At 42.5% G+C, this 25958-nt stretch overlaps 1 protein-coding gene across 11 annotated transcripts in view; it reads left to right on the top strand.

The window, feature by feature from the left end:
- The window catches only part of MAST4 (microtubule associated serine/threonine kinase family member 4), a 1731733-nt gene that overhangs the window by 1446696 nt on the left and 259079 nt on the right, over positions 1 to 25958 (top strand). For all 11 annotated transcript variants that reach the window (XM_085631988.1, XM_085631996.1, XM_085632003.1 and 8 more), the window contains 2 exons: positions 258 to 412; positions 22140 to 22215. In XM_085631988.1, coding sequence (XP_085488114.1) covers positions 258 to 412; positions 22140 to 22215 — 231 coding nt within the window. The remainder of the gene's footprint in view (positions 1 to 257; positions 413 to 22139; positions 22216 to 25958) is intronic.

Raw genomic sequence — 25958 nt, forward strand, 5'->3', positions numbered from 1 at the left:
TTTCTTTGCTTTCGCGCTGTACCATGTACACTAGCTCTAGGTCTTGTCAGGATCATACAAACCTCAATTACATGAAAATGCTTTAAACTCATGCAGTTTGCTACAGCAGTATTGCAAAACATTCAGTTAAATGCTGTGAGATATGTAGTTCCAAATGTGTGTGTTTTCACTGCCAGTCAAACTAGAGAGATAATTGGTCTGCTAGATGTCTGTCTCGCTGTTATGCTATTCTAAATATTCTGTGTTGTTTTTTTTAGTCGTCCTGTTCCTCCCAAGAGAAGTTACACCAGTTGCCATACCAACCAACCCCAGACGAACTCCACTTCCTGTCCAAGCACTTCTACACCGAGGGCATTGCCAGCGATGACAGATGCAGGGGCGCTCAGATGCGCCCTCGATCCAGGAGCCTCAGGTGTGTGGGAGCGCGTGCTGTTTGGAAACAGTAATTAAGTCTGACTAACATTTGCCCTCATGCATCTCTCTGTATGCCGTGTTAACCATTCAAGGCCATTGTTTTTGTCCCGGAAAGTCACTAGTCTGTCAGAACAATGCCCACATAATGAATTGCGGTGTGCGACACCATTTTTTAAGTCATCATCATTAGCTAATGCTTTAATTAGCAGTGCAGTGTGGGAATTGGGGGGCCGGATCAGAACATTTGCTGGCTGCTTCTCTCTGGAAACCAAAGTAATTATGGATGCGGATACTAATTGTACAACGCCACCGTAGTTAAAACATATTATGGATAACCTCGGGAAAATAAATGTATAATACATAATTAATGTCACACACTGCTCTAAAGATTCTGTAAACAAAACACGCTTTGGTTACTAGCGCAGCTCTATGCCATCTGATTTAGCAGTGTTCTGTATCCCAAAAGACATATTCTTGGCCAAGGTAGTGTCCAAAAACTGAAATATACAAGGAGTCCCATATTTGATCTTTTGTCAAGTAAAATCATTCGTGGCTGCCAGCTATCGGGAGTGGTGAGGCGGGCAGACCGCTGCTGGGAACACAAAACCTACAATACTCACAAAATATACATAACAAAAAAAAGCCACTTAACTTACGCACTCCATTACTCCGGACTCAATCTTCTTCTTTCCTGCAACACGGGACCAGCCGCTTAACCAATCATGGTGCTGCTCTGCAGCGCCAGGATTGGATGGAGCGTCCTGGATGGACGCTCCTTCAGGCCCTTTGGGCCTGTGCTTGGTCTCACCCAGCTGTCTAAGACAGCTAGGTGGAGAGCTTCAAAGTGCGCATGCCACTTTGGATGGCGCAAGACAGCCGTCCAAAGTGATATGCCACCTTTGGAGCATCCAGCCTGCCGCTGCTCCTGTCTTCTGCTGCTAATCAGCAGTAGAGACACACCCGTATGTCTCTGGGCGGGCTGGCTGCTACAGTGCGCACACTGTAAAAAATAAAATGGCTATGCTGTTCTGCTGTTGTCCATTTGGGAAATTAGAAAACACTGGTCTAAAGTGACCATAGCCTTATCTGTCCGTCAATTATGCAGTTTATCAGTTAAAGCTTTGATGCACGTTTTTTGAAACTGTACTGCTATGCTGGCTACTCCTAGGAAATTGTTGAGGCCCAAACTTAGATCTTATAACATCGGATCATGTATAACTGCGGTGCTCTTTTTACTAGGCAAGCAAGGCGTGGCTTTGACATGCAATGCTGTGAAGTTTGTTGACACTTAAGAATGCTACCACAGAAGCAATAGATAATTACGCAAGAAATCCGTATCATTTTTCCATCCCATATTTATGTTACACCCTCTAATGCTTTTCGCTCCTAAGACCCGTGCTTTAAGAGCCTATGAACAGGCTGAAGGTGGGAGCTCTGTTTTCACGTTGGGGGCTTTAACTAAGTTATGACCGGAATTTATTGAATTCTGAAAGTTAAGAAATTATACCCCGTTGAAGAACTTTAGAATTTTAGCACCTGTACGTACTGTCAAATGGCACTAATGTTTTATATTCTGTTTGTGTGTAATCTTTACAGGCTGTAGGACTAATTTCGTGATTTACATATCTTGAGCTTCTGAACAATTGGCCAATGTGGGACCTTCTTCTTTGATGTGTTGATGAGAATACGAAACCTTATTTTAGTCCTTTTTTTTGCTTTGTCTTTGTTCAACTTTTAATGGTTTGGGGTCAAACGGTGACTAACATATTTTGAAGATAAAATAAAGGCTGGGGCGCGGCCTTTATTTTGACATGCTTTTATTGTGATCATTAAACTAGGTTGAACTAAACTGAATTTAAGCACAATCGAACATCCTACTTACTCACATCACCCTACATAAAAATATAGAAAACAGAAATAAATACAAGACATGAAAGAATTGCTTAGAGCGTTCTTCACAACATTCCTCCTGATATTCCTCTTAGAGTCTATGCACAATATGATGGCGGCAGCAGACCATCTCTGAGTGCTGGGACTTTCATCAGGACCATATAATCATACTGTACAACAAGCTTGGGTACCGGTTCATCAAAATCCCAGGGGAAGATGAAGTGATCGCATGATCCTTTGCCCCACCCAGCTGATAACGTCACCAGTTAGATCACTTATCCCAATCTTAGCCTCTCAAGAAGCTCTTCTTTGTGCTAAAGAAGTAGTAAGGAAAGGTGTGTAAACTACAGAAGGTAAATGTGACCCACAAAGCCCTGTTTACTTAATGTTCCTGTTGCTGCTTTCAGGACTCTCGATGTCTAGGTGTCGTAAGGGCAGTAGCAGGGTTACCAAGGGTCTATTCATGAGTAGCAGGTGCAACGCCTGGCCATACCGTATTGCTCTGAAACAGCTGGCGTGAATGCATGAGTTAATATAATACTTATTAGGCACTAGCATGCACCGTGGAAGCATCTTGGCGCTAGGAATATGAGACAAGAAAAGGAGCAAAATAATAGCAGTCCTACAGACTGTTCCAAACTGATCTTAACAGGTAGGTCACATGTCTTTATATTTAGACAAAAAGATTTTTTAAAACATTTTTTTGAGAAAGATGCAGTAATCCACAGTTGCTTTGTGAACACTTGCAGTTGATTCCACACCTTAAAGGGCCAGAACTAAAAATAACTTTCCTCCTCATCAGGTTTTTTTGACACTGAGATCAATTGCCCTGACCTCCATGGCAGATGGCAAAACACTCCTATGTGTATATTTTGGTAAGGTAGGCCATGAGAGCAGGTGCAGGGTGATTATTTGCCACTTCATAGGCAAGGCATTACTTCCATAACTAGAATTTATGCCTGGATCCAGTTATGTGTTCATATTTTCAAGACCAAGCCTTACAACTGTATTCTGGATCAGTTGAAGCTTGAACATAATTTATTTCAGGAAAGCCCAGTAGCAGACATTGATATTGTTGAACCTGGAAAGGATGGATGATGTGACTACCATAGCCAGTAACTCAGACAAGATGGCTCATGCGGAGTTAAATTTGTAGGAGCATGAAGACCCAGCGTTCATTTTTTGTCTCCAGGGATAAGGCTTCGTCATTTTTAAGGCATACGTTTTTACCACATTGACTGGATTAGTTGAAGACCCCACATTTACATGCCAGAAACTTTCGTTCCATAAAGAGTCAGGACACGTATTGAAATTTCTATTTTTTACCGCTTTCAATTTTTTAAAGTTTTTTCCTCGGGTTTGGAGAGCAGCGAGGCACGGCTAAAGAAATTAGTGATTTCCTTCAGCAGGATGGTTGAAGCAAAATGGTAGCTGAGTGTTGTCAGCATATGCCCTACAGTCGAGGTCAAAGAAGCAAATAAAAAGATTCAAAGGTCGATCATAAACGGTAATGAAAATCTGGGACAATGAGCGACTCTGGGGGACTCCTCATTTCACTTGAGTTACTTTGGAGCTTAAATGTGTCATTAACAATAACTAACTTCAACTTGTCAAAAATCAAGAGACACAAGCAAGGGTGCACCATGAAAGTCATATCAATGCCAAATGGTCGATCGTGATAGCATGTTCAACCACGTCAAACATTGCAAAGTGGTCTAAGAGGCTGAGACCTCTTGAATGTCCACATTTATGATGGAAACCAGGGCCGCTTTGGTCACCATTTGAGGTCGAAATCCAGTTTGAGCCACATCCAGTAGATTATCCTGTTCCAAGTGGTTTGAAAGCCCCTCAGCTAGATACTACTCCCCTAATTCAGAGATCAAAGGGAGAAGAGATATAGGTATGTACCTGAACTCCAATAACGGGTTGAGATTGTATTTTTTCAACAGTGGTTTGACTAAAATCTTTTCAGTTTACTGGAACCTAGCCAGCCACAGTGTACAATTGGCTATATTTGAATTCCAGTTAAATGAGAAAACTACACATTACACAACAATGGACTGTACCTGTGTGCTTTGGTGTGATACTTTTTATCTGATATGACTACAAGCGACAAATCAAGCTCCCCCAAGTTTACTTACTGCTTTTTGGCGAAGACTCTCCAGCACCCAGAAACACTTGTCCAGATATGCAAGCACTGTCTGCACCAACACTAACTGCAAGCCCTTCTTTACCCGTGAGCAGCTATTCACAATATGAGCTGCAAATACCAAAATGTATAGGGAAAGCTGGTGCTGATATGCTGGTGGTGCACTTCCTCCATCAAACTACACAGTCCTGTTTATTATCCTCCACAGATAACAAGCCTCATGAGAGTGTAATAACAGCCTAGAAACTTACAGCCAATCGCATGCAATTCCAGACAAAGAATTTGCCGACTGTATGCCAAAACAAGTATTGGTCGTATGGAAATAATAGACCATTTTTTTTTTTTTAGGATTTAGCAGCCACATTTGGTTGAACTTTCAAAGACTGTGCAGAAAAGCTGTACCACTTCATGGCACTCCTACCAATTCCAAAGGTAGTCATTGGTGGTCAAGTGGGCAACTCTAAATTCGGAGGACGGGTTGGTACTCCGAGGTCTTAATTTGGCCCATAGTCTTTTCGATAAAGGTTTGGCGCTCCATCATTTGTCTGTGAAGTTGAATCAGTCGGGCTGGATGATTGAGTGTTAGTCACCATAATTGAGTCAGTTCCGCGAGGGTTATAAAGGAACTCTACTTTTTCTTGCACCCTTAGCACTAAATGTGCTCCCGGACTATGAATGTTTGTCTGCTTCTGTTGCGGAGTACAAGAAGTACCGTGAAGACGGCTTACGAGACCAGTATGTGTCATCATGCCTGCCTTTCAGCAAGTAGTTTAACGAGGTCTTCCTTCAGATTTGGGGAAGACCTTTCCCTCACACCGGCCACGCAAGTTCTGAAATACATTGACTTCCTTGGGCATCGTCATTTTTTATCTCAACACCGGGCAAATCTGCTGTTGGTCTCTAAGCATACGTGCAATAATTTATATGCAAATCTTAACTATAGTAAAGTCAAAAACCGAAAAAACAGTGAACAGATGAAATGCTTCAGTTAGTTTTGGAATGCATTCTGCACATAAAAGAAGCAGCTATTCTGAAGCTAGTAACTTGATTGGGTAGCAGCACGGCTACAGTAGCGGGCCCCATCTTCTGGTTCGAATAGCCTGTGACCCAAACCAAGTCCTGAATTTAGACTTTTTCATTAATATTAAACTCCATAATGTACAATTCACTAAGTTTGTTTACCTTGCCCCTCTCAGAGGAGTAGTAGTCGGGTTCATAAACATAATCTATATTGTGCAAGCACACTTTAACTAGTTCTGCTTTGCAGTGGCCAGAATAGATGAATTCAGTTCAAGGCTGTCCTCTTGACCCCATAAAGGCCATTTTTGGTGGTGCACAAAGAGGAGTTCTTGATTGCCCTTGCTTGAATGACTATAACCGTGACATGGAAGGGAAGGGTCCTGTCTCTAGCACTCTCACAGGTTTCGCTTGAAATACTGAATCCTGTAGAAGGCCACCTAGAATGAAGGCCCGATGTACCTGGGAAACCTGCCACTTCACTGAACACACACGAAGCATTTTCAATCTGCCCCCAGGACTGATCAATCGACAGCCTTTGAAGCAGCGAGCTCCTGGTGCTCCGTCTTCGGGTATGCAGGGTCACGCACTGGAATACCCCGAGCCCGGGCCTGAGGGCAGAACAAAACTACGTAGGGTACAGGCAACCTCTCCGAGCAGCTCTGTCAGACGGCCATTCGGCGGAGGCCTGAATCCCGGTCCCCCGGTGTGCGTTCTCTGGAATAGCCTTAGGCCCACATGTTGACTTCACTGCACTGCCACACTATTGGTCACTTTCAGTGAGGGCAGTGCCACTGCTGCAGGAAACGACGTGTTCAGCCTTCCTTGTATCTGTGCCTTACAGTCACGTGCCCACCTGGCCCCCGTGAATAGATCGCCCTTCTTTCAGGAGCCAGGGGCCGTCCAATTAGCGCACATAATGGAGAGCAGAGTTTGGCATTTGCATACTCGGCTGCCTGCGCGAGCCAGTTGGGCTGTGCAGAAATAGTACAGAATGGAGCTATTCAAGGATTTTCGCACAGTAACTGTGCTGAGGAAGCGTCGGAGGCATTGCAGACCAGGAAACAGGATACCACTGTTAATGGAGAAACGACAGAAAGGAGTTCGTTTCTCGTTCGCTTTTTGCGCATGAGGGTATTTTCTATGTTACACCGGCGTTTTAGTTTTATAGAGAAACCAAAATTCCACATTTTCTATGTTTAAAAATGGAGGATAGTGATCAAGGACCGGATGCAGTTCTTATGAGACTCATTATCGAAATGGAATCTGTTTTTACAATTAAAAAAAAAGTGGAGCCCTAAGTAACCTCACTATGGCTGAGTCCTTTATGCAGTCCACACACATGTAAACTGTTCCGTGTCTATGAAAAGTGAAGGCACATGAACATACATCATTTCATGTTAGTGGTTTGCTTGACCCACTAGTTTTCTTGTGACTTTCAATATTTTCCTTGTGTTGCGTGTAAGAAAACAAAGGGCATTAACGCACCCGCTTCAACATATCACTACATTTATTCTATTAAACATTATATGTGCAGTAGTCTTGTGCGGCAGTCAGCACCCTCTGATCTATGCACTGCACATTATGCTTTTATGCTGATATTTATGTTCATATATTTTTTAAAGTGGTTATCCTGAGAAATTCCTTACAATAGATGTTGGCAAATGTTATGAATTTGCCTTAGCAAATGCATGCATGGATTAGCCTAGCCTATCAAAGTATGCAAGCCATGTACCCTAAACTATGATGTGTCTTACACTGCCTCCAATTAGGGGCAGTTCATTCAGGCATGTTCTACACCCGGCCTCCTCTCTTGGGTAATGCGGGATGGGATTTGCGTTCTGCATACCGTGAGCGCTCCCACTTTGACACGCGCACTTCTGAAAGCTTTCACAGAGTCCTCCTTAGATTAAGTCACTCCAGTTTATGGATGACTAATGAGCGGGCGATTCCCCCTGAATCGCCTCAATTTGTCTCCATAGCCCAATCTGAGCTGCAGCTAGCCCACACTGTTCCTCTTGAGATCTGGCATCTCTTTGACATGCTGTTCTACACCTTGAATCAGTTGACATGGAGAGAGGCTGTCACGCGTAGTAAAAGTAGTCTTGGTGCCCAAGAGACCGCCGGGAGAAGCTGCAGCCTTCCAAGACAGCACTTAAGGTCTCTGGTGAGGTTCAATTAAAAAGCGCCAGGGTAGCAGATGCTCTTCTCTTAGACTTGTCTATAACAGAAAGCCTGAATAAGCAGGCGAGTGTGACGTTGCAGTCACTGCAGCTGCACATAGCCTGGTTGAATAGCCCATGGTGCACAAAGAGACTTTAGCTCTATGACTGCTAAACCCATGATTCTAAACTGCTATAAGTTAACCAGCAAACACAGTCTTGAGGTACTGTGAGGCGGGATGTTTGGCAGCATGCCACACCTCTAAATTCCTATGATATTATCATTTTTAGGTTTTGGTAAATATACTTTTAACTGTCTGTGGTATAAAGGCCTATTGTGCACAATAACATTACTTATAGTGGCCTTTCGGTCAGTCTATTGCTTATCAGGGCTTGACTTTTGTGAATCTCATTTGCTTACTTATTTGATGTCTTTCCTTCCTCTTCTAACGGTTGTCCCTTCCATAGAGTATAGCTTATTTACTATACACTTCATTGGATTACTTGTATTCTTTCACAGCTTGCATTCAGTGAACAACTTTTTTTCTTTGCTTTTCTCTGTCCATGAGAATGCATGTGTTTATCCAGTATTGTATCTTTCATCGATTCACATGCCTTTATCATTCCCCATCACCGAGATGTGAGTCTCACTGTAATATAATAAAGCAGTAATTTACAAATACCATAGTCTATAATGGTGCTAGGCCTTGAATATGATAGCCTATCTATATCCTTTTTAAAAAAGAACCAATTGTTAAGTACAGCCAATCCGCTGTCAGCACCTTCTAGAACACTCCTAGCAGAAGCAGTTTCCCACAGATTTTCACTCATGTCAAGTTGGAAGGGATTCTCCCTGAGTTCTACTCAGTTCTTTCTTCAATCTCATCTGGATTTTATCCTATAATCTCCAACTTTACCAGCATGTCTGATAATATAGACCTTTTCCACCCAGGTAAAACCTGTGGCAGGAAAAGGGCTCATGTGGATGATCCACACAAAGACTGCATATACTGCCTTCATCCCAACCATGAGGTAAGACATTGCAAGATTTGTCACACTTTCTCCTCCAAAACTCTGCGTGATCGAGAAAGGAGGTTACTTCTATGTCTCCAGATGACTAAACAACAGAAAACATCGTTTGATGAAGAGAGCGATGGATCTTCTAGGCCGCACTGTCAATTCAATATTTTATTAAAGTTTTGGAACTCGTATGACGGCCACATAAAAGTATATACAAATTATTGCATGAGAAAATTAAACATAGCAAAACTCATTCCATGAACCATTATAAATTATCAGATGCCTGTGTTAGCAGGTCTAAAAATTCCTTTGGATAACATTAATCAATATTGTCAGTTATCCATATAGGCAAAAAGTTAAGATTTTCACCAATGGTATCTTTTTAGCTCATGGACGAAAACAGAGGCACAATGACCTCAAGCATTTGGACAACAACAAGAGAAACCACTTCGACAGAAAAAACATTTGGAATTAGCAGTAGACAGATTGAAGTGGCAGGGTGTACCCTAAAAAGTGCAAAAAATGTACAAAGGGCAGTAAGTAGCAGGTAGTTTGAATACAAAATAAAGTCCAGAATTCATCCTCAGCAGAACGTTCAATTTGAAATTAGCTGCAAGAAAAGGAATAACCGGGCATGTCCCAACCTATGCAAAAAGCAATTTAATAGCAGCCAGTACATGTGCAAAAATGCAATCCAGAATCCCACTTCGGTTGAGTTTTAAACTTAACAGAACAAAAGTGGGAAATGAGCACAGCATCTCACTATTGTGCAAACAACAATAAAAAGCAGCAATCAGTGTGCAAAATACAATCTGACAGAGGAAATATTAATACTCCATAAAAAGATGACAAAAGGGGGGTAACAAACCATCTAAAAAAATTTTATAAAAAATTTAAAATATATACATAAACTCCTTAAAATAATTAAAATGTTTTGTACACGCTGCTTCGTTTTTTGGGCAAAAAAAAAAAACGCGGGCTGAAGCTACATTTTTAACACAATTTTGTAAGAACATCAGCCGAAGCCAGCGACGGCGGCACAAAACCAATACTGGACGGGCGAATAAGACATGATCCAGTGTCCGCTTACAAAAGTTGCAGGTTTTTCCATTTTTCAAATTCTGGGATCAGTTTGCTGGTAAATTGTTTAAAGGTAGAAGATTCATGCGACAAAGTGAGCAAACGTCGGGTTCCATGTTCTAAATTCCAGTATAAATATTTTTGAGAAATGTTCGGTGAATTTGTCCTGGCTATTAGCTTTAATCTCTTTTTAGAATTACAAAATTTAATATCTCTATTAAAGCTAATCTTAACACTTGAGGTTTTTAAAAAAGATTTAAATTCTGATTGTGAGAGAGTAATCACTAATTCTTCTTGTACACAAAAGTTTTTTAGTGCAAATGAGAAATCATGATAGAAGGAGTAATTACTTGCCTGAACACCGAAGATTTCGTGACACATGATACTTCTTTATGTGTCAGGCTTGCTATTTTTTTTAACTGGTATCCCCAGCGTAAAACCCTGGCTAAACCTTGAATATAGGAGCTTATCAAGCCAAATTCCAGTCTAATAGCAGCCGTTGGAACTAACGTATTAAAATTACACAATTTACGTAGTATCTGACCTTTGATCCTGTCTAAAAAACTCCAGTCCTTGACAGGGATTGATTCAATGGCATAGAGCAGTGTTGGTGGAATTTTTACTTTAAAAACCATTAATAGATTTAAAAAATGCCTTCTACCCATAGCACTATAAAAAATATGCAAACCATTAGCGTGGAACACAGCTTTACAGGAGCTATGTTCAATATGAAGTGTGTTTTCTTTGTACTACCCGCTATTCGTTTCCCTTAATAAAGATATGAATCTACCACCTCCAGCTTTTCAGGACCAATATGCCAGTTAAAATTACATGATTTTCTACTTTTATTACATTTCATAATTAAAATTTTACTTTTAGATACGTTTATTTTCAAAAAATGGTCCACTGTATAGTTCTGTAAGGATATCCGCTTTCTATTCAGCCCAATAGGGGTTAGATCCATTACTACTATATCATCTGCATATAAAAGACATGCAAAAGGCCGGTTACTTATCTTTGGAGCATCTCCCTCTGCTTGATCAAAACAATCTGGTAAATCTGCTATATATAAAGAAAATAGCAGCGGAGCTAACACACAACCTTGTTTCAACCATTTTCAGTAGGGATAACCTCTGATAAACCTTTATTTCCACCCATTTATATCTTGCACCAAGTTTGTGAGTGTAGTGCAATAATTAAGGATAGCAGGGGAGAGGGCAGGCCCATTTTTTGCAATTTTCTCCTTAGTAATGGTAGATCTACCTTATCGAAGGCCGTTGAAAAATCTATGAAAGCCATGTATACATTTGAACTACAGAAAATTGTGTATTTCTCCTCAATTAGTTTCAACATGGAGATGTTATCTAAGGTGGAATGATTTTTTCTAAAACCTGCTTGTTCTATAGGGAGGACCTTCTTCTCCACCACCCATTCCGTGAGATGATCAAGGATACTACGAGCAAATATTTTTCCCACCGCATCTAATAGGGCTATATGTCGGTAGTTACCTGGGTGTGTTCTAGGACCCTTTTTATATAAAGGGATTAGAATACTTCCAGACCAAGATGGAGGAGTACAAATTAAACAGTGGAGCTAGATAAGTAGCCCACAGAAGTGGCTCCTTTTTAATTACTGTCTTGGAAATTTCATCAGGACCCATTGCTCCTGAAGATCTCAGTTTTTTTAATTGCTCCAGCCACATCATTAATTAAGTGCACATAATTAGCTTCAGGGGTTTTAAACTGATCGGGTGTCGCAGTAATTGAACTGATGGAATTAAAATTTGCAGAATACAGATCTAATAAATGAACTTTCCAATCCTCTTCTTTAATGGTAATAGGGAGAGATTTCACTCTTGTGCCACAGCAGTCGGCAATTATTTCCCAATATCTTTTGGAATTATTTTTTGATGCCGCCACTTTTAGCTGCACCCATGCTCCATCTTCCTTTATTCGTCCTAAGGAGTGTTTTTCCTCTGTCTTTTCCTCTTTAGTAGATTTATTAAATTACTTTGTTTGCATGAAAAATTCAGGAACTGGGCCCTCACTAGTTTATTTATTTCCCTGTTTAAAATAAGAAGTGGATTAAAATGTGATCTCCGTTTAAGTGAAACTTGCGGTAATTTACAAGATTTGGCCAAGGAACATATATTGTGGGAGTAGGCTTCAAGTAAATCTAATTGGGTAGAATCACAATCGCCCGTTAAGTCTCACAAAGGGCCAGATCCCCAGAGAATACCTTTGGAGAGAGCAGGAAACATCTCAGACCCTCACATGAAAGTAAAAGCTCAAAAAAGGAGAAAACTCATAAAGTCTCCTCAGAGCCTGCATTAGCCTTACCTACTACCTCCTCAAGTAAGGAAAAAGACAGTTGTTGATGATCATCGATGACACCCCACTCATCGACGACTATGAGTACCACAGTCTCATCGTCAGCGCCGTCGACGGCAGGAACGACTACGACAGTAGCTATCACCGGTCCCATACCGTCAACGAGTTCTCCCAGTCAAAGAGTCCATCGACTGTGAGCATATTGGTGCCGGCATCGTCAACGATGACAGTGCCAACAACTGCGATTCCGTCGACTAAGACCCCATTGGCAAAGACGCCGTCAACGGTGATCTGTTGATGATGACACTGACGTCGATACCATCAACAAAGGAATTTCCAGCATTGATGACTACCGCGCCATCAAAGTTACAAAAACCTTTCTATGGCCACAGGTAACTTCACTCGATAAGGTGTCACCCATGCCTCCTTCGCATTTGTTGGATTTAGAAGACTCTGAGGACGAGGAGTATATGGGGTAGCTCATAGCCCCTCCGAGTAACATGTCAAGTGTCGGGAGGAAGATGATGAATATGAGGATGAGGAGCAATATTCTCAGCCATATATAGCCCCACCTCATCATTACCAACCTTATGGCTTCCTTCCCGAGCCTCGTCCTAGAGACATGTCACATCTGCCACCTTCTCACATCCAGGACCTTCAGGCAATTCTGGCCAAATATAGACCGAGGTTTCCACCTCAAGGTGATCAACCAGAACCACCACCTCCTCAGTGGAAACCTCCACAAACACCGACTTTACCACCACAGTGACTCCTAAGATCACACCTCGCAAGCTAATGGCGGCACCTCCCACAGAAGGCTAGATGAGGAAGAGAAGAAGGGGAGATTCTGGATCCTCTACCACTGATTGATCGGTGGGACGACTAAATTCTCCCCACTCCCTCTGCTCCTCCACAAGATCAAGCATCCTCAGAAGACATTGAAGGGTTCCACAATTTAATGGAGAGGGCAACTACCAGGTTTGATCTGCCAATGACGGTAAAGCAAACAGACTTCTCCCTGTATGACTTTAAAGAGGTAACAAAAACATCTGTCAGCTCTAGTCTCATAATGGAATACATCTGGCAGGAGGAGTGAAAAGTATGAAAACTTTTGCTTATTATATTTCCAGTGCTACATCGGATTGACAAAAAATACAGGGCTCCAGAGGGGTCTGCATCTTGATTCACAAGTCACTCGAGACTGGATTCAGTCATTTCGCAGGCAGCACAGCGAAGCTCTAAGAATCCGTCCCCTCCTATCACAACTCCACCTGATAAGGAGGGACGCATATTGGCTATTATAGAGAAACGTTTCTCAAGCAAGGCAGCAGTCACAGTTCGGGAAGCCAACGCTCTAGCAATAATTGTCCGGTATGACCGTCAGATATGGTGTTCCATGGCCTCTATGTTGAACCTCATCCCGGAAGATAGAAGGCAAGAAGCCAGAAAAATTCTATTGGAAGGAGAGCGCGCAGCATCAGAAACCATCAACTAAGCGATGGAAGTAGATGCAAGGTTTTTCGACAGCTTGATGGGGCTGCGGTGTTGCATCGCCAAGAATGGTTAAAAGCCACTACCTTCAGACCTGAGGTCCAAACAAAGACATTGGACGTGGCATTCAATGGAAACTCTTTGTTTGGTAAACATATTGATGAGGCGTTTTTGACTATAAAGCCTGACACAGCAAAAGCTTTAGGAACACTGCAGTACAGGAAAGTGCTATTCAGAGGAGCCTCAGGATGCGGCTTTGCTGCATACAGAAGTGGTTTTCAGAGGGCCCAACAATTTCAGGCATATCAGCCGCAATACGGACAGGGCTATCAACCTCCTGTACACTTCCAGTCATCGACTACTGGTTCTGTCACCAGGGGGGCCGCAAGAGAACACCTACCCATGTCCGAGATGCAGGCAGAAAGCAATGACCCAGACTAGATACCAGCTTCTCATCCTCCTCTTACTGTGGGTGCAAGAATTTTCAATTACATACAACAGTGGAAGGATATAACCATGGACCAATGGGTATTGGATCTAGTTGCCTTTGGTCATACCCTCGAGTTCACAAAAAGACCACCCACTACTCCACCCAGGGGAGCCCCTCCCCCTCATCTTCAGTTATTTCACAAAGAGTCCAAGGTCATGCTTTCCAAAGGAGCAATCGAAGAGATCCCAGTACTACAAAGGGGACATGGTTTCTACTCCCGTTCTTTCTTGAAAAAAATAAATCGGGGGAGTGGAGACCAATAGTGAATCTCAGGGAACTCAACAAGTTCCTAAGGAAACAAACGTTAAGAATGGTAACACTGGCCAATATCCTGCATCGCCTCATTAGAGGAGACTTCATGACCTGCCTCGATCTGGAAGACGCATATTTCCACATCCCCATCCATCGAAAACATAGTAAATTGTTCAGGTTTACGGTAGCTGCTACCCACTACCAATTCAAGGTCCTCACTTTCTGCCTCAAATCTGCACCAATGATATTTACCAAGGGCCTCACTCTAGTAGCAGCAGCTCTGCGCTCTCAAAGTCACCAAGTTTTCCCCTACTTGGACGATTAACTGCTAAAAGCACCAACGGCACGACAAGTTACCAAACTTACAGAAGCTTGGCTTCAGCTGTTCCACAATCTAGGACTGACAGTGAACCTAGGCAAATCATCATTTCTTCCTAGCTAGATTCATATCATTTCTGGACTCCAAGCTAAACACAGTTTGATGCAAAGCCTTCCTCACAGATAAACGTCAAATCCATCTACAGCTGTTGGCACTGGTCATCCAGGAAAATGGTCTGTTTTGGTAAGGGAGTACAAAACGCTCCTAGGCATGTGCTCATCGGCAATAGAGCTCATCCCTTCGGCCAGGCTGAAGATGAGGCTTCTTCAGGAGGAGCTTCAACATCAATGGTTGTGAACAACAGGATCCTTCAAGGACATGCTACATATCAATCCAGTCATGAAAGAAGCACCGCAATGGTTGTATCTCAGGCCAAATTTCTCAAAAGGTCTTACCTTTATTCAATTGATCCCAGATTTCATTCTAACAATGGATGCCTCTATAGAAGGCTAGGGAGGCCACTTGCAAGACATCCAGATTCAGGGCAAATGGTCCAGTACTCAAAAACTGAAACCTGTCAACAGTCTAGAGCTCAAAGCCATATTTCTCTCTCTACAGGATTATTTTAAAACCAAGAATAGCAGGTGCCTCCATGCTGGTTCATACGGACAAGACGAGCAGCATGTACTACATAAACAAACAGAGGGGAGCCAATTCCCTCATGCTATCGCAAGAAGCGCAAGAACTGTGAGATTGGACATCTGAACATGGTATATCTCTCAAGGCTGAACACGTCCTTGGGCTGCACAATACACTAGCAGATGCCCTCAGCAGAACAACAGACAGTTGCCATGAATGGGAGCTGAATCAACAGCAACTGGACAGTGTGTTTGCACTGTGAGGAAAACCAGTGCTAGACCTGTTTGCCACAGAGGACAATGCCAAATGCCAATCCTATGCCAGCAGGTACCCTCTCCCAGGGTCATGGGGTAATGCCATTTCGATGAGATGGTCAGGGATATATGGCTGCACCTTTCCCCCATCCCATTGATTCCCAGGGTACTTACAAAACTGACAGCGGAGCATTGCCGCCTGATACTGAAAGCTCCCAGGTGGCCCAGGCAGCATTGGTTCCCTGAACTACTACTTCTCTCAGAGTTTTGACCCATACTCCTGCAGCCATCACCATCTCTCCTGACAAGGGACAAGGGTGAAGTAGGTCATCCGGAACCGGTGTTGCTTCACTTGCATGCTTAGAGTTCTTGGAGTTAAGGGAAATTAACATCTCTCAGGAATGGAGGGACATCCTCATAAGGTCTAGAGCTGCAAGTACTGGTAAAATTTACAGGCTGAAATGGAAACGGTTCTGCTTCTGGTGCCAACTAAACATATATAAACATATTTGTATAGGTTTTCTATATTTAAAAAAAAGAGAAAAAAAGAATCAACTGAATGAATTGACATGTTCTAAATAAATGAAATGACATGTTCTTAATACACTGTTGACTGTGGGGTCTATATTATTACATGGACATATTGCCTAATTTTTAAATAAATAGGTGTAGGAAGTTTTTGTTGTAGTTTATAAGCCAACTAAACAACCTACATCTGTTTCAAGCATCCCTAGAACAGATTTTGCCATACCGTCTCTCCTTAGCAAAATAAGGTCTTGCATTCGCCTCACCCAAAGTACACCTTGCCTCAATCTCTCGGTACAGAAGAGTTTCTTAGGCTCCTTCCCTCTGACTCTAGCCTAGTGAAACAATGTATGAAGGGTTTTTTACTCCCCTTCCCTCCAGTGCAGCATCCCTTCCGGAATGGAAACTCAACATGGTTCTCACACAACCGATGTAGCAGCCATTTGAGCCGATTCACAGAGCTGAATTGAAATTCTTAACATAGAAGGTTGGTCTCACTTCAGCAAGAAGGGTTAGTGAAATAAAGGCATTCACCATCAAAGAGCCATTCTTCAGTTCAAAGAGGACTTTGTGATTCTGAGAACGAATCCTACCTTTATCCCTAAAGATCCATCTCAGTTTCACCTTAATAAGCCAGTAATACTCCGATCATTCTTCCAGAATCCATCTTCACCAGCAGAGTTGCATATGCTTGATGTCAAATGATGTCTTAAATTCTACCTGCAAAGACCAAAAGACATTCGAAAGACTGATCAGTTGCTTATGGCTTACAGCCAAGGCAGGGAAGGTATCGCAGTCACGAAGGCTACGGTCACTAGATGGGTTTCTGCGACAATTCAGTTTCATCACAATAAGTCTTAAGGCCTATGACAAGAAGGACTAAGGCTCATTCCACCATATCAGTGTGCATGTCAGCAGCCCTTTTCGCTGGGGTGACTCTAGAAAAGAATTGCAGTGCTGCAGCATGAAGTACCCATATCTTCACACAGAACTACTGCCGGGAATTTGCACAGTTTGGAGATGCAGCTGTCAGCCAGGTGGTACTACGTCACCTGTTCAACTAAGGTGAGCCTCATTCTAGTAAAGAGGATTTATTTTGTATTTACATGTACCTATAAAAATATGGTTTTATATATATATATATTTTTATATATATATATATATATATATATATATATATATATATATATATATATATATATATATATATATATATATATATAAACTGAAAAAACCATAGGTTTCACACATGTTATAGTTAGCTGGACATTTCACTCACATGAGTGATGTCACTGACCATGTCATGAGTGATGTAATATGTGACGTCATCAGCAGTGGATTGCGGGCGCGTGAGTTATAGTTAGCTTAACTAACTATAACGGGGGAATTTCATTGGTTTTTTACAAGTGAAATGTCCAGCTAACTATAACGTGTGAAACCTATGGTTTTTTCAGTGAATTTGCAAGGTTTTTTAAATGCTAATTCCTAACTATGACGTGTGTGAAACCTATAGTTTTTTTAGTGAATTTCAAATGTTTTTTAAATGCTAATTCCTAACTATAACGTGTGTGAAACCTATGGTTTTTTTAAGTGAATTTACAAGGTTTTTAAATGCTAATTTATGAATGTATTATTATATTTTTTATATTTTACAATAAGCTACCTATATATATAGTTATAGATTAACTTTATACTGTAATATGGAATGGCTCAGTTTTTTTTATTTTTTTTATTTGGATAGAGTTGAACAGCATAGTTAATATCTTCTATAAACTTATAAACACTTTAAAAAACATTTTTTAAGGGTTTTTGTCCGTGCGCGCACGGTGCGCGCACGGTGCACGCATGTGTACGTGCTCCGTGTGTGCATGTGTACGTGCTCCGTGTGCGCATGCGTATGTCGTGCGTGCTCTGTACGCGCGTGCTCTGTATGCGCATGCGCATGTGCTCTGTACGCGCATGCGCGTGTGCTCTGTACGCGCATGCGCGTGTGCTCTGTACGCGCATGCACGCGTGCTCCGTACGCGCATGCACACGTGCTCTGTGCGCGTACGCGCATGCGCGCGTGCTCCGTACGCGCATGCACGCGTGCTCCGTGCGTGCACGGTGTGCGGACGGCAAGTCATGTGATTTCGAAACAACACTTTTCATTGGTTTATAGTAGTTTCAGGTCATGTGATTAAGAAACAACACTTTTCATTGGTTTATAGTAGTTTCAGTTCCAGAAACTTCCAACACCACACCCACTCCCCTAATTATTACTTCTGATTCCCTGGGAGAAGGAGCTGAGCAGCTTTTCCAGTACTCCAGTACTTGAGAATGGCAGAGCCGCAGCCATCTTCTGGGAGTGAGCAGGAGACCCTTGTGAGACAGAGACAGAGGAAACAGAAAGACACTTTTATATGGCAATTTTTTACATTTCCAGACTGGCAGAAGAAGGTGAATGTTCCAAAAGTCACCTGCACTCTTTGTGATCGTGTCTTATCAAGAGGAGATCCTAAAAAGAAATACTCTTTTAGTATCTTCACTATGATCAGGCACGTTAGAGATGTACATCCTGTGGCTTATGCTCGAGCTGCTAGAGAAAACCCTCCAGCAGCTCAGCCGAGCACATCCGCAGCAGCTCAGCCGAGCACATCATCGGCAAGTCAGCTGAGCACTTCATCTGCGGCGGCAGCTTCACCTGCTTCGCTTCCTCTGGATATACACCCTCTGTTTAAGAGGGTGCATATACGGTGCAATGTGTGCAATGCTCTTCTCTCTTATGGGGACACCAGCATTCCCCTAATAGAGAGCAAGATACAGCAGCACACGTGCGGCACCCTATAATTTTTGCCATGTTTTTTGTTTCTCTGTCCCTCAATTAACACAACGGCTCTGTTTAGAGCCACCTAACATCTAAACACTTAAATTTGATTTTTAATTCTATTTTTTTTATGATTCGGCCGTGCGCGCACCGTGCGCGCACCTCGCGACGGTGCGTGCACCGTACGCGCACCCCGCGAATTAAAAAAAATAAAATAAAATGTTTTTTTCACCCTTCATGGTCCTTCAGGGACCCCCTGACAAAAGCTAGGGGGTCAGGAACTCTGTACCCTGCCCCTTTTTCACGTTCTCCACCTTTCTTTTTCACTGTCACACACAAAATGGCGAACAACACTTCCTGATTTCGACCGATTCGAATGTTGACTGACATGTAACCACCAATCAGAATTACGCTCGTGCACGGCACCGTGCGCAGCTATAGATATTTATGTACTTTTAACTGCAATTTTCTCAGGAACTACTGAACAGATTGACACCATATATGCAAAAGGCACATCCCTGGCCTGAGGACTACCTCTTTGCCAAATTTCAAGTAATTCTGTTCAGCCGTTCGGGCTGTACCTTCGACTAAAGGTCCTATGGGAAAATGCATGGGGAAAATGCGTTTTGGGACCCCCCTTTTTTCTCAGACCCGCTTGCCGAATCACCCCGAGACTTCCAGGGTAGAAGCTGAGCGGAGCGCCCCATTAGTTTTGAAAATTTCGCGAGGATCCGTCAACCGGCGCCAAAGTTATTCAAAATAGAATTTTCAGATTTCCTATGGAAACACGGTCCTAACTATAACTATCTACTGGCGACCGCCAGTAGATAATATATATACACACACACACTTGTATATACACATTTGTGTGTGTATATATATATATGGTCTTATTTAAAAATCTATTTAGGTGTTTTGTTACAATAAGTATATGTATAGGATTCTAGTAAACAGTTATATACACAAGCCATCAGTCCGGATATGTAACAACACTTACAACATTAGAAGGGCATAGGGACATCTACAAGTGTATCTGTTTTATTAGCGGTTATAAATGCATACTTTAGATGTTTCCCACTATCTCTGCTACAGACAACATTCCTTTAAGTTACTGCTTGCTATTCTGATTCAAGCATGTGAATCTAAGAAGGATATCCCAATACTGTATAAGAAAATAAGTTACTTATCAGTAACAACGGTTATCCAGTATTGGTATCTTTCATAGACTCACATGCAGCCCACCCTCCTCCCTGTAGAAGCGTCACTCTTTTGTTTTATGGGATACTTACTTCCCACTTGTGCTTTGAAAATCTGAGAAACTGCCTTTGCTAGGAGGGTGCTAACAGCTGATTTGTTGTACTTGACACTTGGTCCTTTTTTTAAAAGGACATAGATAGGCTATCAAATTCATGGGCTAGAGCCATTACAGCCTATGGTATTTGTTAATTACTGCTTGATTATATTACCGTTGGACTCCCATCTCAACAGCGGGGAATGATACAAGCATGTGAATCTAAGAAAGATACCAATACTGGATAACTGTAGTTACAGGTAAGTAATTTTTTTTCTTTCTTGCTGTCATCCCCCTCTGCTGTCTGCTGTTTCTCCTTCACATTACCTCCCCCACATTATCCCTGTTGCTTTCCCACCGCCAGCTCATCCATTGACTTCCCCCAGCCCTTCTGTCTCATTTTTTTTCCGTTTTAGGATACCACTAAAAAAAGGTAAAATAGTCACCATGTAATGGCATATGCATACAAAGGCAGTGAAATGTGTGTGTCATCACTTGGTGTGCTTTTTTTCTCTTTCTGCCTCAAAAAACCATTGACAAAACCGAAAAGTCGGCTTACTCCTTTCAAAGACGAAACGTGATGGGTTTGACAGTGCTTGTTTCGCTCTTATTGTTAAACACGCCTCTAATGACAATGCAGATAATTGTAGTCCTACCTTAACGCTCACTCTCAATTTCTCTCTATCTATTGTTGTTCTCTGTGTGTGTGTGTGTGTGTGTCTGTCTGTCTGTCTGTCTGTCTGTCTGTCTGTCTGTCTGTCTGTCTGTCTGTCTGTCTGTCTGTCTGTCTGTCTGCGGTCACCAGTAGGTAGTTATATTTAGGACCTAGTTTCCATAGGAATAGAATTTTTTGTTTTGCTAATAACTTTGGCGCCTTTTGACGAATCGTCACAAAATTTTCAAAACTAGTTTGCCACTGACTTCAGCTCTTGCCAGGGTGATTCATCAAGCGAAAAAGGGGTGTCCCAAAACATGTTTCCCCATGCTATTTCTCATAGGGATTTTAGACTCAACTACAGCCTGAACCGCTGAACGGAATTACACCAAATTTGGCAGAAAACTCGATCTTGATCCAGAAAGAATGCTTTTTGAGATTTTGTGTAAATCTTTTCAGTGATTTTGGAGTTATTAAAGAAAAAAGAACTAAGTATATCTGGGTATCCATGGACCAACAGCAATGCTGTGATTGGTATGCCGCAACCTGACAGGAAAGTAGATCAGAGTAGATACATATGTGTATATTTGGAGTCAGAGTGGGTAGTAATGAGAGAAAGCCATTGATTATCCAGAACAGTCAACATGTTTCTCTTGCATCAAATTGTAATTCATGTTTTTACTGACCTTATTAGTTACTTAGTTTATAATAACCGATCTGTACTCTTTATAAAAACAGATCTGTACTTCTTATAAAATGGTTAAGTGTGGCGCAGCTGTGAAAGTAGACTCATCGGTGAATATACCAGAAACGTGTGGTGATAATATATATGTATCTATTCCAAATGCTGCTGTCTTTTAAGTACATTGTCAACTTTAATCACGACGCCTATTCCTGCAAAAAACTTAAAACAGATTTTATTCGATAATTTGCATTTTCTGCTGGAAATGCGTCAAATGGTATACACCAAAATTGTTTTTGAAAGCGCGCGCTTTGATCTCCTGTAGCAGCCATGTTGTTGTGAGCTGAATGCTCCGGTAGCTCGCCATCAAATGGAATATTTTAAAAGAGGAATTCCTATTTATGGCTTGTTCTTTCGCTTTGGAATATATTGCTTGACAGTAAATCACATCTTCATAAAGCTGGAGACAGCTGTAATCCATATCCATGAAGTCATTTCTGTTATGGTGGTTCTGAGCTCTTTGGGACAGCGTGATTGTGCCTAATGGCATTTCACACACTGAGCTAGACCGGGAGCCCGCGCCCCGCATGCAACGCTCAATGCTTGTATCATGTTAACCCGATTTCCATTCACGCTGAGACACCTTTAAGGGAATCCTCTGCTTTATTTTCAGTCCTGGACGTTCGCTTGCCTGCTGCGACAATGAAATCATCATGATGAACCATGTCTACAAAGAGCGGTTCCCAAAGGTGAGTAATACCATTCCTGCAACTACTTCCCTTAACCAATGAAACACGCATTTAGGCAGGAGCTGTATGTGGTGTTTGCCAAGTGAGCGTCAAATGTGGAGACGAGAGCGAAGCTCCGTATGCAAATTAATAACAATTAGGACAGTTGAACAACGTGTTCTGAATTCACTGCCTCTGGTTATCCGCACTGGGTGTGTGTTTTAAAGATGACAGATGCCCTATTTAATAATTATTACTTAATTGTGTTACATAAGTCTGTTCGGGTGGAACTTTACATTCGCAGTGAGAAATGATTCATTGTAATCAGAATTCAAACCATATACTTCACAGCCTGCATGTTTCTAAGATCTGCGTTAAATGTTATTGAGACAGTGTGATAGATGGATAGATAGATGGGTAGATGAATAGATAATTAGATATATTTTTTAGCTATCAACAGAAAGTTTTTTGCTAAGAAAAAAAATCACCAATAAAAAATCACAAACGAAACCAACGTATATATAAAATATAAAAAAAAGTATAAAATGGTAAGAGCAGTCCACTAAAATGTAAGCAAATCTTTCATTTGTACCCTCAAACAAAGGAATTTCAACCACTTAAATGAGACCCATCAATACTTTAACCAATAGCCACACTAATTTTACAGTGGGGCTGTAGTGAATGGTTGTATGACCGATCCACGCATATGATTAGCACGCATGCTGGTTCCACACGGTCGCAGCCACACAAGTCTTAACCATGCATATGCCTTTATCACATATGCCTTTACAACGAAATGTGCTTTAAGTCATGTATGGTAAAGACATATATGTGGTTGAGATTTATCAGGTAAGTGCAACTCAGCCAAACCCTGAACCCCGCTCTGAGCCCTAAACTACCCTCAGGCAAGAATTCTACCCCAATTCCTGCCCCCCCAAGCCCTAACACGGCCCCCCAAGCTCTCGGCCTACGACCTAAAACTACCCCCTCCCTCCTGAAAACCAACCCCATGCCCCAAGCCCTAAAAACATTCCTGTCATTTTAAGCCCTAAAAACGACCCTGCCCTCCCCCGAGCCCTAAAAACTTCCTGACCCCCTCAGTCCTGAAAACAACCCCACCTCCCAGGCCTGAAAACGACCCCAACCTTTAAAAACGACACCCACCCCCCAAAACCCAGCCCAACCATACTTAACTGATCACGTCCTCTCCAGATACTTCCTCGTCCTGGGCCCACCTATTCCAGCAGCTAGACAAAACACTGCCTTAACCATGCTTCCCAAGAAAAACAGTCAGGGCATGAGGGAAGAGTCTCCCTCACATTCTTAGTTTGATTTTTTGTTTTGTTTTGCTGTAACATGAGCACGCACAGGTGTAGTCGCCCTAAGTGGGACAGGTATGCCCAGACATGGTTCTTTGCTGTAGGACTCAAACTGTACCTCACCTGAGGAGGAATAAACCATTCTGACTTGCTTGTGTTTCAATCAGGAGGGAACCTGGCCTGGCAGTCTGGGCTGGACTGTTCCTATTGCTGCAGGACCAAGACTGATTTGCATGGTGGGTGGAAAACTATGATCTGGAATGTGTCCCAGAGCAATCACCAGTGGCTGAGAATAATTCAAACATTCCTTCTATCACCTTGTTGTTTTGCAGTACCTGTCCCACCTGGGGGTAGAGCCAATCTTCGCCTTGGGGTAGAAAGTTCACTTGACATCAGGGATTTCTTTTTTGGGGTGAGGGAAGGCGACACCCTGGGCAAGGGCTATTGCAACCACACCAAGGTCAATACAGCCTTTCTGCCCCATGGAGGGGCAGGTTGGGAGCAAAGCCCTGAAGGGTAGAAGGCCCACTAGAAGTAGGGATTTTCACATGGCAGTCAGTAAAAGAGGTAGGGGCAGCGCACCCTGGCATTGGACTGTTCCCCTACACCAGAAGGGGCATCCAGTCTTTCTTACTCTCCCAGAGAGCAGATAGGGGGTTTGCCCCCCATCTGTTCCCCAGGGGACACCAGCGAATTCTTTTTCCCTGGTGGAGGAGGGAGCAGCCCCAAGGGCCAGTGCCGCTCTCCTGCTCCGCCAAGGCCAAGCCAGTCTTTCTGCTCCTTAGTGGGCACATTGTGGATTTGCCCCCAATCTGACCCTCTGGGGGGATTGAAAGCCCACTGTACACTAGGGATTCAGCTGTGCCCCCACCCTAGACTGGCCCAGCACCCTTTCTGCCCCTGCAGGGGACTGATTCGAGGTTCCTACCACAAATTTGCCCTCGAGGGGCAGAAAGCCTTTATAGACATCCAGGATATATAGTTGGGTTTTTTTGGGGGAAAAAAATAATGGGTGTGGTTGGGCTATCTTGGCATTGGGTTATCCCCTACCCCCTAATACCCCAATAATCTTTCTACCTGCCTTCGGTCTACAGCATCCACATCACAATGGCAAGCAAGACACAATGTCATATTGATTTGGGCATAGTTATGACATGTATGCCAACTTGTTAGGGGTAAATCCCAATTCCTCATGCTTGCCATGCTGAATGGTTTCATCATTTGGTCTTTGGGTCAGCTGACAACCAAAGAATTCTACTAAACCCAGACATTTCTGAAACGTAGACACACAGGGGAGTCCAGGATGTTTCAAGTTGCGTGAATACCACTATGTTTTCTTACCCATCACAAAGTGAAATCTCAAATTTGGCTAACATCACACATTTCTGTCCACCCAGTGTTTCCACATTAGTCCTGATAAAAAGTGGTTCTCCATTTGTGTGGCTGAGCTTAGCTTCTTGATGGCTACAGTTCAAACCAAGGACCATGCGAATTTCACATGGTCCCAGGTTTAATCCTTTTCCTTACTTGGGCGATAGACCCAGCCACGCAATTAGAGCAGTGTTTTTATCAGGAGGGGACCAGCCAAATAACATTCAGAAAGCACTTCCAGTCCCTGCCTTTGGGTGGAGAGTAGGAGACACGTCTGCCTTTTTCACTGGCAAGTAAGTCGGGCTATTTCCTTCTAATTATTTCTGCATGTATGGGAGTGTTCTGGCCAGCTGTTTGGTGGCGGGGTGGCATTTTAAACCAGTGCACTAGCTTGTGATTAGTCAGTTTCCTAGACCAGATCCATGCAGTTTTCATTTCACAAGAAAGCCTATTCTGGATTGACTGAAAACTGTCGGAAAGTCTTTGTTCAAAATGGCAAGAGTTAGTCTAGTTTTTCAAGGACTCTTTGTCCCCTCCAGGTCCAGCCCTATGGAAATTAAGATCTCCCTCTTGCTCCTGGTAGCATAGGCAAATGCCTGAATGACAAGGTTGTTCACATCAGACACTCTCAAACATCTACATTCCACAAGATAGGCCTGTGCACTTTGTGATATTATCTCTTTCTGTCCACCCTCAAATGGCCTATCCCAGATATGGGTTTCATGATTTTGCCTTCAGCCCTTCCAGCCTTGACTGTTATTTCCTGAGAAAACTCAGTTTTCATGCCTCATCTGGATGCTAATTAATGCCGCTGAGGGGGAAGGGAAACCAGCAGAACTGGTTTATTATGGCCAGTTTTCCAGTCAGCACTAAGTATGATTATGCAGAGTTGCCTTTAGAACATAGATATATAAATGTTTCTTTATCACTGAACTAGCTTTATTAGTCAAATGAACTTTTAAACATATTTCTAGTATTTTCCTAGCCGTTGTTGGAAAAATAGAATTTTATTCCCAAACATCCCTCTTCACAGAAAAATGACATCTATGATGAAAACTGCATTTTGTAGTGGTT

This window comes from Triturus cristatus, chromosome 2_1, assembly GCF_964204655.1.
Source record: "Triturus cristatus chromosome 2_1, aTriCri1.1, whole genome shotgun sequence".
NCBI classification, from domain to species: Eukaryota; Metazoa; Chordata; class Amphibia; order Caudata; family Salamandridae; genus Triturus; species Triturus cristatus.